General features: G+C 47.6%; 1 protein-coding gene across 5 annotated transcripts in view; it reads right to left on the bottom strand.

Moving 5' to 3' along the window:
- EVI5 (ecotropic viral integration site 5) overlaps positions 1-17,472 on the bottom strand; it is a 141,866-nt gene extending 124,394 nt beyond the window's left edge. For 2 of the 5 annotated variants that reach the window (XM_073571447.1, XM_073571451.1), the window contains exon 1: positions 15,929-15,948. In XM_073571447.1, the coding sequence (XP_073427548.1) occupies positions 15,929-15,940 (12 nt within the window). In that variant the 5' untranslated portion in view covers positions 15,941-15,948. Of the gene's footprint in view, positions 1-15,928; positions 15,949-17,188; positions 17,320-17,362 lie in introns of those variants that run through there. The other 3 variants (XM_073571450.1, XM_073571448.1, XM_073571449.1) reach the window with 3 other exon arrangements.
- Positions 17,473-18,081: the final 609 nt, after the last annotated feature.

Genomic DNA, 18,081 nt, shown 5'->3' with positions numbered 1-18,081 from the left:
ACGTGTGGACGTCTTAATCGTCGCGTCTGATAGGTAACGACCGCTGCTGCATCGCTGTGAGATCTGCCTGTGTGGCAGCTCACTAGCGACCATTTAGCGATGCACCAGCGATCCTGACTGGATTGTATCGTTGTTGGGATCGCTGGTGCATCACTAAATGTGACGGTACCCTAACACCTAGGCCTGTGATGGTGACAAGGGGACATCCTCTGTCTAGAGGCACAAGGGTTTAGTCATAATCAAAGTGCAGGTTCTTTACTGTAAGAGCAGTGAGACTATAAACGCTGCCACATGTAATCGTACATAGAGGCCTGGACGCCTTTCTTTATAGATATAACCTTCCATGTTATGGGCATTAGATTCTGTGATGGGATAAGGATCCAGGGAACTCATCTGAGGATCAGGGAAGGAATATGGGGCATTTAGCATCTGCCGCTATGGGTTTTTACTTTCCTATGGATCAACAGGTTATAGGTTAAACTCGATAGACTCATGACTAGAGCTGAGCGAATAGGTTTGGAATCGGTCACCGAATCTGAATTTGCCATATTGGTGCCTATTCATGCCGAATTTACGTTTGATGATAGATTCCTAACACATTCATTCGTTTCTACTCCCATTGAAGACGTGTGGCGAATATTGCCTATACAATATTCAATATACAATATTGAAAGATTTGCTCAACTCTACTTACGACAACCCTGAGCAACTATGAATTAGTCGATACACTTTGAGGCCGGGTTCTCAACAGCGTCAGGAACCCTGTTTTTGATGTTACGCCATGGAAACTGAAAAAGAGAGTTTTTGCAGGAAATGGAATGGTCACACAAATGCCAGATGGACCTCATTTACTACAATGGGGTCTATTGTGTTTTCTTTTCCAGTGTCTATTCTACCAAGAGAAGAAGAAGTAAAAAAGTAGTAAAAAAAAAAAAAAAAGCAGCCGTCTACAATTTGATGTGAACAAAGCTTTAGAACATGAAGTCATTTTAAATTTTGCAATTGTGCCTAGATTTATTTTCCCAGGAAAACCATAATAAAAAAACAAATTTGTGCAGCAGCAATGAGTAAGGAATAAAATATATTTCCAACAGTTGCCAAAATCTGCTACTACTGACTTGTGACCCCGTCCGTACACCTTACACATGGACACACTTATCTCTATACGAGTCGTTTTAAACCTGCTGACGAGAGGAGAGATCTGTAGACCGGCTCTTCAGTGTTAAAGCATGAATAAAAATCTATAAATATAAAAATGCAAAACTATAAAAGGATCGCATGACACATCTAGGACTACATGCAAAAATCAATGCCTGAAAAATGCAAAAAATCTCAAGTTTCACATCCACATCTGAAGCTGCGCTGCCCCAGCACAGACATCTGGAAACCAGGCTGAATTCTGCAGGTCACCAACAATCATCATGGAAAGACGAATCCTAGAACAGCAGCGTATTTCTCGGTAAATAGTGATTAGCTCCTGCCATAACCTGCCCAGGACAAAACGACCGAGATCCGACCTGCACCACAAACACGTCAGGAAGCAAGTTCTACAAAATGACTGTGCTACAGCCGTCTGAATGAACTTCTGATATTTAGGAGATTACAATATAACAGATGGGGCACACAAATGCATACATGTTTTCCAGGAATAATATAAAAAAAAAAAAACAAAAAAAAACACAAACACTTGTCAACCCCTTCAAGGCCGGCAATGCACAAGTCTGCAGTCACTATGTGCAACTGCAGACTTGTGAATCCCCCCCATGGCACGTACTGTGTTACTATATATTTTAGGAGTTGGTCCACTTTATACCGACTACACAACTCAGACTCCATACCGTGAGAACAAGCATATCAGCGATCACTCTGGGCGCATACGAGTGCGGTCAGCAGGTCTGACCCTTGGCCGCGGTACAGGCTTTATCATTCAAGCACAATTCTGATGGCAATAATCACCAGAAACAAGAAGAGATCCATAGAACGTATAAAATATACTAATTTTATTAACAATGAATTAAAATCCAAAAAATGACACCAAGGGGGGTAACAGCAGAAATGTTACACCGAGAGACGCCACCGAGTATACGTAAATCTCCAAATGCTGATAAGCAAAGAAAAAACCTAACTGTGAGGGGAGACTGACAATGCAGACAAAAAGTATATAGTTTTAAACCTGGAATACAGATGAGTGGCATCTCCCCACCCCGACGCGCGTTAGACCACTGGCTTCTTCTGGGGGTCAAGATTTGAAGTGCCAGTCTTATATAAATGTTGGATATTTTGAGTTAATTATTTTATTGTTGCAGCTTTGCAAACCATGGATCTGCAGCTACCAAATAACTAGATTTCAAGATGGCACTTTTGTCGCTTATAAAAATAAAAGAAACCTTGACATGACCCATTTGGTCATATGCACTGTATTTGCAAAAAATTGAAAATAAAGAGTCATTTGCACAAAACCGAATATGTTCACGATCAGGCTTTTCTTTCTCACTCCTCATATGTAATCTTTAGGTCTTTAAAATTTGACATTCTTTCGCCAACTTTTCATGAAGGTGGAATTCAATGTTCCAGTGACTCGTATGTAATGTAAATTAAATTTCTCTAAGAAACATATTTCCTTCTCAAATAGAAAAAGGTTAAACAAACCTGCTAAAAGGATGTCAAGAAAAGAAAGGGAAGGAGTATACCATGACATAAGCACATTACCCACTTGCTGACCTTGCTTCGAACACAGATTACAGTGAATGAATGGTGGAAAAGGCGGATCCCTGGCAACTTCTCTCGACCAGCTCCCCTTGACACCAGTCAACCATTGGTAGTGGGTGAGGAGAGCTAAAATGTGGCAAAATCTTCAGGCGTGGAAAAAAAAAAAAAAAAACCCAGCCAGAGTGGTGAACGGTTACAAAAAAAAAAAAAGCCCAACAAGAAAAGGGAAAATAAAATGGGGGGGAAAATAAAGTCTAAAAACACCAAAAACTAGACAAAAAGAAGGCACACGGGCAATAATGAAAGGGCCTAATGATAAGTGGCACATGGACCTTCTCCAATACACGTGAAGGGTTTTTTGTAACTATAGTATGTGGACATCACCATAATGCAAATCATCACAGCTATGTAAACTGCCGATTTTCTGCACTGGCATGAATAATTATGGAGTCACAAAAAAAATAACATGCTTCAACAAATACAGGGGGGGGGGGGGGGGGGAAAAAAAAAAAAATGGGCAACAAAAGTAAAGGCTTTCACAAAGAAACATGACGGCCAGGTGTCACAAGCATATCCATGTTCTCAAACCTTTAAAAAGGGAATTTGTCAGCAGGTTTTTGCTATGTAATCTGAGAACAGCATAATGTAGGGACAGAGTGCTTGATTCCAGGTGTCACTTACTGGACAGTTTGGTGTAGTTAATAATAATAATCTTTATTTTTATATAGCACTAACATATTCTACAGCGCTTTACAAATGTCATCATCGCTATCCCTGAAGGGGCTCACAATCTAGATTCCCTATCAGTATGTGTTTGGAACGTGGGAGGAAACCGGAGTACCCGAAGGAAACCCACACAAACACGGGGAGAACATACAAACTCCTCGCAGATGTCATTGGTGGGATTTGAACCCAGGACTAAAACGCTGCAAGACTGCAGTGCTAATCACTGAGCCACCGTGCTGACCAGTTTTGATAGAATCCATGATTTCTCTGTTTGCAGCACTATGAATGCTGAGCTGGGCATAACTCCACCCACGCTGCACAGTTGCCAATGAGTGGTGGGGGCAGGGTTGCACAGATTAGCTGGACTACCTGGCACTTGACACCTAGTCCTGCAGTGAGAATCTCCTGCTGATAAGTACGCCTTCGCACAAGCGCGATGTCGGGGAGACTGTGTGGCTAATGTAGAGCGCGTCATCCACACGAATCAAGAAGGACGGCGGCATTGAAAGAAGACGGGAGGTGCCAGACCAAGACACCCCACGGACCGGACCGCAGGTGAGTATAATTAAATATATTTTTCATGCCTTGCAAGCCATATTGCGGGCTTATATACAGCATTATAGAATGCGGTCTATCAGGGCTGAAAGGCGGTGGCCATATCTCATACCGGCCGAACCTGGTGCCAGGTTCCCTTTAAGCTGTAAAATTAAAGAGCACCAGGCTATACTAGAATGGAAGGTAGTTTCTTTACTGCTACAAAAGGTCATTTATTTTCAAAAATTAATTCCATACCTATAATAAAGATCATACATTGCCAATAGATGAGAACTCGAGGTGAGGCACGCACACCCGGTGTGGCCGTAGCAGTCAAAGGAGTTAGCGCACCGGCTCCTGCACTGAAGTCAAAAGGAGGTTACGGAAACCGTACTTATTTCTATAGACTATCGACTTTATGAAGCAAATAGTCCCCTTTAGCCACCGAGCAGGGGGCCACAAGACAGCAGATTCCTGGATAGGCAAGAGTACAGTGATGGGACTTCTGGAATTAATGTGGATGGGTGGGAAAATGGATCTGCAGTCGAGTTGTGACTTTTCTATACTGTGGCAATAAAGATGATTTTTTAATGAGCTCTTAATCATTGGAAATACACTAATGCCATCACATTATCACCCCCAGGACAGAAATATACGTGTGCCAAAGCCTCCAAGCAACAGAGAAAACAATGACTCAACACCTTCCACCTCCTGTATTCATCACCAGGAAGAACAATGGGAAAGTCAGGAAAGATCCACAACATTCACTTTTGTGCTCACACATCAGTAGACTTCCTATGTAGATAACAGAACCTCATAGTAAACTAGGTCATTTACCTCCTGTCTAGAGGGACGAATCAAGGAACATTAGAGGGATTTCCAAAATATATGTTTTTGTCCCTCAGCAAGGTTAAACATATTAAAAGGGAATCATTCAACAAGTTTTCGATATTTTGTCTGAGAGCAGCATAATGTAGGGGCAGAGCGCCTGATTCCAGGGTTGTGTCACTTGCTTAGCAATCAGCGTTTTATCAGCAGGAGATTATCACTGCAGGACTAGGTGTCATGTGCCAGGCAGTCCAGCTCATCCTTTTAATTCCGCCCCCAACTCCAACTGCAATTTGTCAGAGCTGCCAGTGTAGACAGGAAGCTGCCCAATCGGGTGTGGGGGCGTGCATATACACAGCTCAGTATTCATAACACTGCTACAGCGCAGAGAACCCCTAGGGATTCTATCAAAACTACACCAAGCAACCCAGTAAGTGACATAGCTGATATCAGGGTCTCTGCCCCTACATCATGCTGCTCTCAGTTTCATAGCAAAAAAACCTTTTGTCAGCAGGATTTCATTCCCAAACTATATGTGCATTTAGCTCTTTCACAGACAAGTCCCGCAATACCTTTACATGGCCAGTCCATTGCTCTGTGCAAATGAGGCTGAAGAGCTATGGTAGGTCTGACACCTCTGTCACTCCAGCTCTATTCCCTGCCCAGTGCCGCCTCCTCTTGCTTGACTGATTGGTTCTTTTGCCTGATGTCACATATCATAGAGGCCATCAGTCAAGAAGGAGGAGCCGGCGCTGGGCAGGGAATAGAGCTGGAGTGACCAAAGCTTCAGATCGGCCCAGCATCGCACATGGATCCTTTTACCTGCGGATTGACTCACCCACAGAAATCCTAGAGGTCTGCTGTGAATAAAATGTCACCCCTTCCATCAAAGCGTCTTACCCGTGTGCCGAAGGTTTCCCTTTATTATTGACGAACGTTCAGAGCACCAACCATATCCGATGAGTGCAATACTCCTGACTTTTCATATTGAAGCTTCAGATCTACCATAGCTCTTCAGCCTCATTCGAATATCAATTCAAACACTTATAAGGAACGTACCGGCCATGTACATAGTCTGGGGGTAATATCCTGCTGACGGATTCAGTTTACAAATTCTGGTCCTGTCTAATGATCTATGTGAGAAGCCCACCTGCGCTGTAATGTCACACTGGTGATGTCATGCATGGCGCACATGGTTTTCCTGTGTATGGAAGAGTCTGCTCAGATGGCTGTCAGGCGAATGGTCAGCCAAAGCAGACATCCATCTGGATTAAAGTAGCACAGAAACATTTATACATCAGTAATAATGGCAGCCCACTGCAGTAAATCATTGTACCATCTAGACAGCATGTGCCAAAACCTGAGCAGGGAAGGACCCAAACATTGAGACGGTTATTAGGAATAGGGAAGAAAAAGGGCCAATTCATACACGAGGAAGACCAAAGATGACATTTACTCAGTCAGAACATTGATGGACTGCGCTCATGGCAGCCTCTTCACCTGCAGCACACCGTGGACACACATCGGAGCAGAAGGTAGCACACCCCGTCTGGCAGGTTTTTCAAGGGGTACGATGTCATTCATCAAAATGGCGTATTTCACAGAGATTTACCTAGAAAACATTTTCCACATTTATAAACTACAATGTTCATCCTGGTCTGAGGACAAGAGACTATGACCATAAACATAGATGGTCTGGTCAATAGTAAGCGAAATTGTAAGAGCAAGCGTGATCATGCACATATCCAAAGGAGAAGTAAAACACTGGTACATGCCGCACTCCCCACAGGCAGCGTGTACTGGAAACTGGCTGCACGATTTCAGCCATGTGTGTGCCAAACACTGCAGCAATTTAGAGAAAAACTGTATAAAAGTCCCCGAGGACAAAGCTGCAAGGGAGATTAGATGGACAAGAGGGTCCCCGGTGGCTTCTCCACACCACACTGGAGATTAGATGGACAGGAGGGTCCCCTGTGGCTTCTGTCCATCTAGTTTCCTGTGTGGCATGTAAAATCTACTGGGGACCCTCCTCCTGTCCATCTAGTCTCCCGGGTGGCGTGGAGGAGCCACCGGGGACCCTCCTGTCCATCTAGTCTCCCGGGTGGCGTGGAGGAGCCACCGGGGAACCCTCCTGTCCATCTAGTCTCCCGGGTGGCGTGGAGGAGCCACCGGGGAACCCTCCTGTCCATCTAGTCTCCCGGGTGGCGTGGAGGAGCCACCGGGGAACCCTCCTGTCCATCTAGTCTCCCGGGTGGCGTGGAGGAGCCACCGGGGAACCCTCCTGTCCATCTAGTCTCCCGGGTGGCGTGGAGGAGCCACCGGGGAACCCTCCTGTCCATCTAGTCTCCCGGGTGGCGTGGAGGAGCCACCGGGGAACCCTCCTGTCCATCTAGTCTCCCGGGTGGCGTGGAGGAGCCACCGGGGAACCCTCCTGTCCATCTAGTCTCCCGGGTGGCGTGGAGGAGCCACCGGGGAACCCTCCTGTCCATCTAGTCTCCCGGGTGGCGTGGAGGAGCCACCGGGGAACCCTCCTGTCCATCTAGTCTCCCGGGTGGCGTGGAGGAGCCACCGGGGAACCCTCCTGTCCATCTAGTCTCCCGGGTGGCGTGGAGGAGCCACCGGGGAACCCTCCTGTCCATCTAGTCTCCCGGGTGGCGTGGAGGAGCCACCGGGGAACCCTCCTGTCCATCTAGTCTCCCGGGTGGCGTGGAGGAGCCACCGGGGAACCCTCCTGTCCATCTAGTCTCCCGGGTGGCGTGGAGGAGCCACCGGGGAACCCTCCTGTCCATCTAGTCTCCCGGGTGGCGTGGAGGAGCCACCGGGGAACCCTCCTGTCCATCTAGTCTCCCGGGTGGCGTGGAGGAGCCACCGGGGAACCCTCCTGTCCATCTAGTCTCCCGGGTGGCGTGGAGGAGCCACCGGGGAACCCTCCTGTCCATCTAGTCTCCCGGGTGGCGTGGAGGAGCCACCGGGGAACCCTCCTGTCCATCTAGTCTCCCGGGTGGCGTGGAGGAGCCACCGGGGAACCCTCCTGTCCATCTAGTCTCCCGGGTGGCGTGGAGGAGCCACCGGGGAACCCTCCTGTCCATCTAGTCTCCCGGGTGGCGTGGAGGAGCCACCGGGGAACCCTCCTGTCCATCTAGTCTCCCGGGTGGCGTGGAGGAGCCACCGGGGAACCCTCCTGTCCATCTAGTCTCCCGGGTGGCGTGGAGGAGCCACCGGGGAACCCTCCTGTCCATCTAGTCTCCCGGGTGGCGTGGAGGAGCCACCGGGGAACCCTCCTGTCCATCTAGTCTCCCGGGTGGCGTGGAGGAGCCACCGGGGAACCCTCCTGTCCATCTAGTCTCCCGGGTGGCGTGGAGGAGCCACCGGGGAACCCTCCTGTCCATCTAGTCTCCCGGGTGGCGTGGAGGAGCCACCGGGGAACCCTCCTGTCCATCTAGTCTCCCGGGTGGCGTGGAGGAGCCACCGGGGAACCCTCCTGTCCATCTAGTCTCCCGGGTGGCGTGGAGGAGCCACCGGGGAACCCTCCTGTCCATCTAGTCTCCCGGGTGGCGTGGAGGAGCCACCGGGGAACCCTCCTGTCCATCTAGTCTCCCGGGTGGCGTGGAGGAGCCACCGGGGAACCCTCCTGTCCATCTAGTCTCCCGGGTGGCGTGGAGGAGCCACCGGGGAACCCTCCTGTCCATCTAGTCTCCCGTGTGGCGTGGAGAAGCCACCGGGGAACCCTCCTGTCCATCTAGTCTCCCGTGTGGCGTGGAGAAGCCACCGGGGAACCCTCCTGTCCATCTAGTCTCCCGTGTGGCGTGGAGAAGCCACCGGGGAACCCTCCTGTCCATCTAGTCTCCCGTGTGGCGTGGAGAAGCCACCGGGGAACCCTCCTGTCCATCTAGTCTCCCGTGTGGCATGGAGAAGCCACCGGGGAACCCTCCTGTCCATCTAGTCTCCCGTGTGGCGTGGAGAAGCCACCGGGGAACCCTCCTGTCCATCTAGTCTCCCGTGTGGCGTGGAGAAGCCACCGGGGAACCCTCCTGTCCATCTAGTCTCCCGTGCGGCGTGGAGAAGCCACCGGGGAACCCTCCTGTCCATCTAGTCTCCCGTGTGGCGTGGAGAAGCCACCGGGGAACCCTCCTGTCCATCTAGTCTCCCGTGTGGCATGAAGGGTCCCCGGTTACTGTTCTGTGGATTCCAAAATACAGTATGATTATAGGTGGAATTTCCAGTCAAAAGAACAAATATTAAAAAAGGGTGTGTGCGTGCTTAACCCCTTCACCACATGGCGATAATACATTTTCATTTTACAATCCCCTTCTTCCAAGAGCCATAACTTATTTCCCCGTCAATACAGCTGTTTGAGGGCTGTTTTTTTGCCGGCCGAGTTGTACTTTTGAACGACAATAATTTTACCACAGTGTACTGGAAAAAAAAATTCCAAGTGCGGTGAAATTGTAAAAAAAAAAAAAAAAAAAAAAAAAAAGTGCAATTATTTACCATGTTCACTATATGGTAAAACAGCTAAGGTAATACGATTCCCCGGGTCAGTACGAGTATGTAGACACCAAACATGCACCGCATGGCTTTGTATGGAAGAGAGTTTGTGTTTGTCGCCATTTTCCGAGACCTGCAATGTTCTCATTTTTCAGGATCTGGGGCTGGGTGGGGGCTTATTTTGTGCGCCTTGAGCTGACGTTTTTGTTGATACCATTTTGGGGTAAATAGAATGTTTAGATTTCCGGTTGTTGCAATATTGTGGCAAAAAAAAAAAAATCTGGAGTTTAAATTTTTTTCTCGTTATACCATTTACCGATCAAATTAATTAAATTTAGATTCTTAGGTTGGACATTTCTACATGCAGCAACTTCAAATGTGTATTATTAATTTTTGTCATTGTTCAAATTGTTTTATTTTTTAAAGGGAATCTGTCACCCCTTTTTTGAGATATCATATAATGATATCATTCAATTGTGTGCCACAAAAGGATTCTCTTAGTACTTTTGCTTCCCCCTGACCCCGCACCTTTCATGCATAAATACCTTTTTTATATAGGTTAAGATGTATGTAAACTGCCGCGGTCTGGTCCGATGGGCGGGGCTTATTCACCACTAAATGTCATGACAAACCATCGGTGCCTCGCGATCACGTGGCTGATTTGTGACGAGTTAAGGAGGCCCTTTCAGCAGTTTGAGAAGGTTAAACTGGGCACATGAGGAAGTGTGGCTGCAGAGCTGAATAAAAATGTTATGTTTTTATTTACTCCTCTCCATTACGTTACGGAAATATTAGCTTTTAAAGTTTAGGTTCTACCTTACATTATAGTTAAACTGGGCGTTACCAAAGATTAGCCTCTGAGGGCGTCTACTTCTTCCCCTGCATGAGGTGGACCAATCATAAGCAGGAGGCGCCCTGAAGGGGAGAAATGAACACGCCCTTCTTCCCGATCTCTGCAGCTTATTGTGTATAGTTACAGCAGGGCCGAGCTATGCATCATTATAAGCCCTTTTAGATCTGAACTCTCATTCCTGTCAGCCCTCAGCCTCCCTCCACACTGACTGCTGTGAGATGAGATCTGGAAGTGTTTGTAATGATAAAGAATTCAGCTCTGCAACCACTATACCATGATGTTGCTAGTTTAACATGGTCAAACTGTTGAAATGTCATTTTTTAAAAATTCGTTTTGCCAATTGTGAAATAAAATTAATGGGGTTGTCTATTGTTTGGACAACTCCTTAAAGGGAATGTCAGCAAGATCAATTCCACCTAAACGGTTTATCCTTCACTGGTCTACATGCACATAAATGCATGGGTACCTCTATATCTTGTGCCTTAATTTAGAGGAAACCCCGATTTTCTCAATATACAAATATGTTAACAAAACTCTGCCTTCCGAGGTTATTTCCTTACTTAACGCCACTCTCTCTGTGACATCAGGCGCCAGCCAGGAAATTAGCTCCTGCGTAGATCACCGCTCTCCAAGCTTCTGTGTACTAATGATCCCTATTTTAGTGTTGTACTGCGTACGCACACTGCCCAGCCACCCTGTACATCCAGACATTAAGAGACCTTTTTCGGTGCATCGCATTACAATACTTAGTGCACAGAAGCGCGAGGCGTGGAGATCTAGCTGGATTGCCTGACCGGCACCTGATGTCACCAACACATTGAGCTATAACCCAAAAGATGCATCAAGGACAAAGCCGTATTCCTGAGTTTAGAAAAAAACAAAAAAACACTGTATTCCAGTGATGTCCGTGCAGGGTCTGCCAAGTTTCACATGATATTTATAGCTTATGAGCGCTGCAGACAATCAGCGGCCATTAATGGACTGTAGCGCTCACATCTTCCCTGGACATACAAGTTTTGTTCAAAGAAAGTATGAGCTCCGAATGTGGTGCAGGAGGCATCTTTTCTTTTGTTTTTATATTTTTTATTTTAGGAAGGGGCTGTCCAAGTTGTAGACAACCCCTTTTCTGTAGATGAGTCCTTTTCCATTTGGATATCTTGAACGTTCAATGTCTCTACGGGAATAGAGGGCTATACTGTAGACCACTGAAAGGGCGATTATTAAAGCACTATACCGCCATGCACCAGCTTCATCGGCAGGGGGGACCCCTATTGGTGGACCCATTGTAGAAGGGGTAAGTCGACCAGGTCGGACCTGGCTTTTATTCTCACCCCAAGAAAGAAAAAAAGCGTTCAAAACCTTTAGTAAATAATTTGCAGTTGTCTTATGTCCTCTGCACTTTCATAATACATTCTTAGGTCTCGTGACCTCCCAGTCCGAGGAACGATCATTGTACAACACGTTCTTTCAGGCATTTATAAAGTTACACCTAAAACCAAGTCGGGACATTCATTAGTGAGGAAGTGTATACAGGGACGGCTTTCATAGCTATGAAAACACAACACAGCCGCTCTCACATTACGACACCAGCGTCCCTCCACTCCACCTGTCTACAGTCAACACCTGGGTGATGTGTGAGGAGCTCAAAACACGCTCCCGAGGCAAAGTTACCTGTACGCGGAAGAGTTAGGAGAGCTAGCACCCGGCCAAACCATTGCTCGGCTGACGTCCAACTAATGTCTATGAGGCCGACTATGTCCCATAGAAGACCAAAGGGAAACTGCAGAGAACACACAGACACATACATGGGTGATCTATCCTCAGCTTATGATAGGTCTTCAACCTCAGATCAGACACAGAGGGCCCTCAGAGGCCGGACAGACACCTGTCTGATATGGTTTAGGGTCTCCTGCATCTAGGATTCAGTGTCTGGAGAAAAAGTTTTGAAAAGTCACAAAGTTAGGCATAAGTGAGATATGCCTAAATTATAAAGCTGCTGCCGTCTTCACACCAGTTACTCTAGAGTCTGCCGAAATGGGCATAGCTGGGGGTGAACAACACTGGCCTTGGCGAATTGGGTCCATAGTGTACAAAGCCAAAAAAAAAAAAAAAAATACAGAGGCAATTGTTTGATACTGAAGTTCAGCCCTTATTCACTTCCACAGTAACTTATGTTAAAGTGTCAAGGGAAGTACAGTGTTGTACGCTACTACAAACAGTCTATTGGAGCTTCATCACTTTCAGGAGAGATTTGCTTATAAAATGAAAGAACAGCTAAGGCCTCCATGAGCATTAAAGGGTAAGGGTACCGTTACACTTAGCGATGCACCAGCAATCCCGACAACGATATAGATCGCTGGTGCATCGCTAAGTGGTCGCTAATATCAGCATAAACTGACCTGTGCGTACATAAGACCGCACTATTTGGCCATTATATGACGTGTAGCCTGCATTTTCAACAGTTATTCCCCTCTGCAAGCTCATTTGGTTTGCAATCAACTCCGAGCTGGTGGGAGGAGACAAGCTGGTATGGTGTCTACTAGACAGAGCACAGCACAGAGAGGGATTCCTCATCTTGGAAAGAAGCATAAGTATTGAGCAAAGTACATGCGACTACAGCTCTGGGATAAGGTAAAATATCAGCACAATCTTCCCGTGTCTCTCTAGTCTCCTCACTCCTCTACACAGAGTGTATATAGTAGGAGGTGTAACCTGACCACTCACTGTGCCGACAGTCTTGTCTGAGCAAGAAGGAGTTGAGACATTTTTTCAGTGAACGACCGATCTCAAAAAAAAAAAAAAAAAAGTTGCTCATCAGTGGAGCTAGGGCAATATCGGCAACACTGCCCAACCAGTGCTATATGAAGACTCTGCCCACCGCAAGGAAGCGTGGTTATATCCACACTAGATGGAGGCCCGATGCTATTGCATCAGGATGACGGTAATGCCCCATTAGGGGCAGGCTTTGCAGTGTTGAGAATCTCCCCCCCCACCCCCACCCCATGTACTCACCCACCTATCCACTCTCCCTTTCCCCATGTGCTGACTTCTCCCGTCTGTGCTCCCTTCTTTGACCTGTCTATCCCATGTGCTATCCCCCTTGTCTGCTGCCTCTCTCCTCCCTGTGCTGTGTTCTCCCCTCATGTGCTGTCCTGTTTGAGCTGTCTCTCTCACCCCTGTGTCTGACCATGTACAGAACATACCACAGCTCCTGGGCAGGGGAGGAAGCAAAAGATAATACTGACATCAGAGCAGGAGATAGCAGAGGATATATTTTGTGAGGTAAAATATTGTTTAAAAACAGTCAGTGAAATATTTTACCTCACAAAATGAATCCTCTGTGATCCCCTGCTGTAATGTCGGTATTGTGTTTTGCTTCCTCCCCTGCCGAGATGTGGTATGCTCCGTACACGGTCAGACACAGCCAATTTTTAAAATGAACTTTTGTTCGTGGGACCGGCTTTCTCTGCCTGTAGACACATCGCGCATCTGTGTTCCGCTGGTGTTACCGCGCAATAGGTTGGTACCAGCAGAAGTTTCCATATTGAGACACCCATCACTTGGGGGTCCCAATATGGCGGTCGGTGAACTTCCTCGGCTTGGAATTCTGGGATACGGTGACATCTGGACAGAACAGGAAATTAAAACATTACAAGGCAATTATATAAATAGATGTGTAGTCATCATGCCGCAGGATCTCTAATCCCCACTTTACTTTGGACATCCAAGTAGACTCCTTGTTATGGGGTAGGTGGAGGAGTAGGCCATGTTCCCATGTCCAGTAATGATCCGTTAGAATGCATCCAGTAGCAATCTGTTAGCAAAAAAAATTTGTGCAGACACGACTAAGTTTAAGTTGCTGCTTAAAAAAAAAACCAAAAAAAAAAACAACATCATTGAAGTCTATGGAAAATGGATCGGCTCCATTGCCATCCCTTTCTGCCATTTGCAACGGATCCAATAGGCAAAAAAAAACAAACATCCTTTACAAATGAAAAAAAACATGGATGAATATAACGGATCAGTTTTCCATAGATTTCAATGTTAAGATAAATGCATACAGCAGAGCTCAGTTTTTTGTTTTTTTTAAATGGACTAAAAAGTCCTGTCTGCTCAAGTTTTTGTTTGCCAATGGATTAGTGCTGGAGGATTCTGGATAATGGATGGAGGATTACTAGAGCTTGAGGCTATGTATGGAGGGGGCTATAGAAAGAGGATAATGAGAACCCTTTTGGATCCCACTGAACTCTAATACCTAGGTGTCACGTAACACCCAAGAACAATAGATCGGACAATTAGCGGCCCACCTACAGCTATTGTGCAGCTGAATGCAATGAATTAGAGTTTGGAAGAAGCCATAGCCTGGGGAGAGAATATTGATCATCAAAGGAATTGCTGGAGAGAAGCCCGGCCCCAGGGCCACATTCTCAATGTTATCTCACATATGCAGCTGTGACAACAAACATTTACACCTTTGTCTCTGAATGATGGTCATTTTGGTGCATTTTCTTGAGTCAATTGACCTCCATTAAAAAAAAAAAAAAAAAAGGATTGGTAACGAGTGCTGATGGACTATACACAAGACACAGTGGCGTTGACATACACTGATGAGCATGGTTGGGGACTGAACAATTGCCAATAAGAGTGGTCAGTGCGCACACAGTATGTTATCGACAGCAAATCTTGATTACATGGGTTGAAGATTTTTTTTTTTTTTTTGGCCAACAAACGATCCAATCCCCGGATGAACAAGCGTTTCGCTCATTCGTTGGGTGATCATCAGTAGCTATAATCAAGAACAAACATTCCTAAGCAAAGGCTCATTCATCAATTGGTGAAAATGAACCCAAAGTCTTAAAAGGGGTTACCCTCAAGTTTGGAAGTTATTCCCCCCCCATCTAGGGGACAATTACCAGATCACTGGGGGTCTGATCACAGCAACTTTCACATTCATGGGCTCATTCTGGAAGAAGAAACAACCTTGGGAGACAGAAGCTCGACAAGTGCTATGCCAATCCCAGAGCACTTAAAACCATTTCTTGAAAATGCAGCATCATAGATATACAGGTGTTATTGGGTTTCTCTTTCAGAAACGTGCACATCCAGATATGCGATGTAGGGTGTGGAGTTTGATATTGGTGTAAAAGGTTTTTTGTTTTTTTTACTACTAGGATCCTCCTAAATCACCCGCTCCCTGCGGGATTGCTGCATTGGTTACACTCCTGTTCCCTGCAGCTGAAGTAGACCATATTAAATCTCAGGGTGATACTATAGATTTTGGCTCGAAGCCTGCATCCAAAATGCTTGACAAACCAAAAATATAAAATTAAAATCTAAATAAGAAAAAAAAATCCTGAAGAATTCGCACATATACAAGGAGCAGAGAGGGAGATTCCCTCTCTAGGCCCCTACTCCCCAATCATTCACTAGATTAGGCATCAGGTAAGTGGTGAAGGGTTTTCTATATACGGTAATTGGGTAACGCACGAGCTGAAGCATTTATCTGAACACTTCATGGGTTCCCAACCACTAAAAACTCTAGTCGAGTGGACGAGAAGTGAAGGAAAAGGCAGATTCTCTTAAAAGGAACATCATGGCTTCCCACAGGAGCCGCTCTGAAAGTGATGCACCGACCTGCAGCAAAACCACATGTACCGCGTGCGATAAGTCAGTGGAGTTATCTGTAGCGTGACCCTGATAGGAGGAGATCTCCCTCCTAAATACACAGCTCCTATCACACACCGCCTCATAGGTACACAGTAGGCTCATTAGTAGTCACAAGAATCATACCTTATCAGACATAACAGGGGGTCGCCCAATTTTTGGCAGCGCCACATTGGCTTGTCCTGGGAGAAGCTGTGAAAAAAAACAAAACTCTACTGCAACAAAGTATGGGGGGGATGTCTCATCTAATTGGGGGGGGGGGGGGGATATCCCAGCGCTGATCCCCCCCATCTAATTTGGGGGGGAGTGGGATGTCCCAGCGCCAATCCCCCCCCCCCCCCATCTGATTGGGTGAGGGGGGGGGGATGACCCAGCGCTGATCCCCCCCCCCCATCTGATTGGGTGAGGGGGGGGGGGATGTCCCAGCGCTGCTCCCCCCATCTGATTGGGTGGGGGATGTCCCAGCGCTGATCCCCCCATCTGATTGGGTGGGGGCGGGGGATGTCCCAGCGCTGATCCCCCTATCAGATTGTGTGTGTGGGGGGGGGGGATGTCCCAGCGCTGATCCCCCTATCTAATTAGGGGGGGGGTCCCAGCACTGATTCTCACCCCCCCCCCGTCTGATCACACACTGATGCCACTGGGTTGTGCCACTTGTGGGACCCCTTTGTGGCACAGAAATGCAGATCAGTGCCAGACGGTGGGTACAGACATTAGTTTAGAGTTGGACATGGTGTTAGAAGTGATTGACGCTGACCCCAAATACCGCCGTCCTCCCCGACGCCGTGATATCTACATACGGGAGCGCTTTAAATAACGGATCTGTTAGAACAAGAGAAAACGAGAAACACTCATTTTTGTCTCTGGATGATCTCCGCTTCTTCTTAGATCAGTTTTTAATGAAAGATAAATAAGTCTACATCGGTGACCGCGGCCGGCAGTCGGTAACGTCTTCCACAGTATGACGGAACAAGTGACCAGTCATCTAGTCCAGCACCGGGAACAGCAGCCAAATCACAGGGTCATTAATAGAATTAAGTGAACCCCAGAGCTACAGGATCTCTTAAAGGGACAACTACCGTACTGTGACGTCACACGAGAAGATGAGGAGGGAGGTCACCTGGCCGAGAATCCCACAGATCCCTGCCCATGTTACAGTCATCGACAGGGATTCCCCTATTAAAGGGACACCGCTCCCAGAGAGTGATGGCAGAACTACATGTCCCAGCATGGTCTGCGGGCTGTCACCCTGGAGGAGCCGCAGGGTATCCGCACAGGAGACCCCTACGGTCCCAGGCGGGGATGAGGGGGTGCGGAGCAGGCCCCCAGCAGCCGGACACAGCACTCCGGACAGGACCCCGCGGCGGTCAGCGCTGCCCCCGGTACCTTGGAAACCTTTCCCGAACCTCTCCGATCAGAGAAATCGTGCTCTTCCCATTCAGCCCCGCGCCACACACCGCCCGGGGGGGAGGTAAGAGGTGAAGCCCAGCGCCGGTCCAAGCCTCCTCCAGCACCGAGAACCCGGGGACTGCGGCCGCTGCCTGCTGCCACCATACACACCGTGACGTCAGCGCGCAGGCGCGCAGCACCTTTAACCCTTTGCCTGCCTCTGGATCCTCGCCCCGCCTCCTCCGACAGCCTGAGGGTCGTGCCCGGGCCGGGGTCGTGCGGGGATGTGGGCGGCTGGTGACCGAGCCCCAGTACTCCCCCCTTTATCTTTTTCTGAGCAGTTGTTATTGACATCCTTCAGGGGTCCAGGCTGCCGTGTAGCTTTGTTTTCCTTTTTGGTGTGGGATAAATAATATAATAATTATTTAGTAATTTCTAGGAATATTTTTTTTTTAATTTTATTTACGTTACATTCGAAAAAGGTGGATACGAAGTTGTCGTTTTCTTAAATGCTTCCCTGAGCGGTGAAAATATTGTTTCACCCGACGATGGAGCGTTTCACTCGGGCGACCGGCAGCCGATCTAGAAGGCGTGATCTTAATGGGACGTTCCCAGTAATCGGGCAGGTAAATGGACCCTAAGTCTACGATTAGGGGTCTCCTACCATAGATGGCTGCCGGCCCAGGGGAGCTATATCTCCGGACCCCTCTATACACAGGAGCGCGGTATTGGGAGCCATCACTCCACTACTATTGATTAGCTATTGGCTGATCGGCGGAGACTCGATAGATACATGGCTAGTCCAGCTTTCCTGTCAGCGACAGATCGTTCTGTGCATACAGACTTCCATTGTCCTCGGCAGCACAGGGGCCGCTCACACAGGACGGCGT

The sequence above is a fragment of the Dendrobates tinctorius genome, unplaced genomic scaffold (assembly GCF_039654945.1).
Source record: "Dendrobates tinctorius isolate UK_male_01 unplaced genomic scaffold, ASM3965494v1 ptg000029l, whole genome shotgun sequence".
In the NCBI taxonomy this organism is placed as follows: domain Eukaryota; kingdom Metazoa; phylum Chordata; class Amphibia; order Anura; family Dendrobatidae; genus Dendrobates; species Dendrobates tinctorius.
The sequence above is the reverse complement of the archived record's forward strand: the minus strand, read 5'-3'. Positions and strand labels throughout refer to the sequence as shown.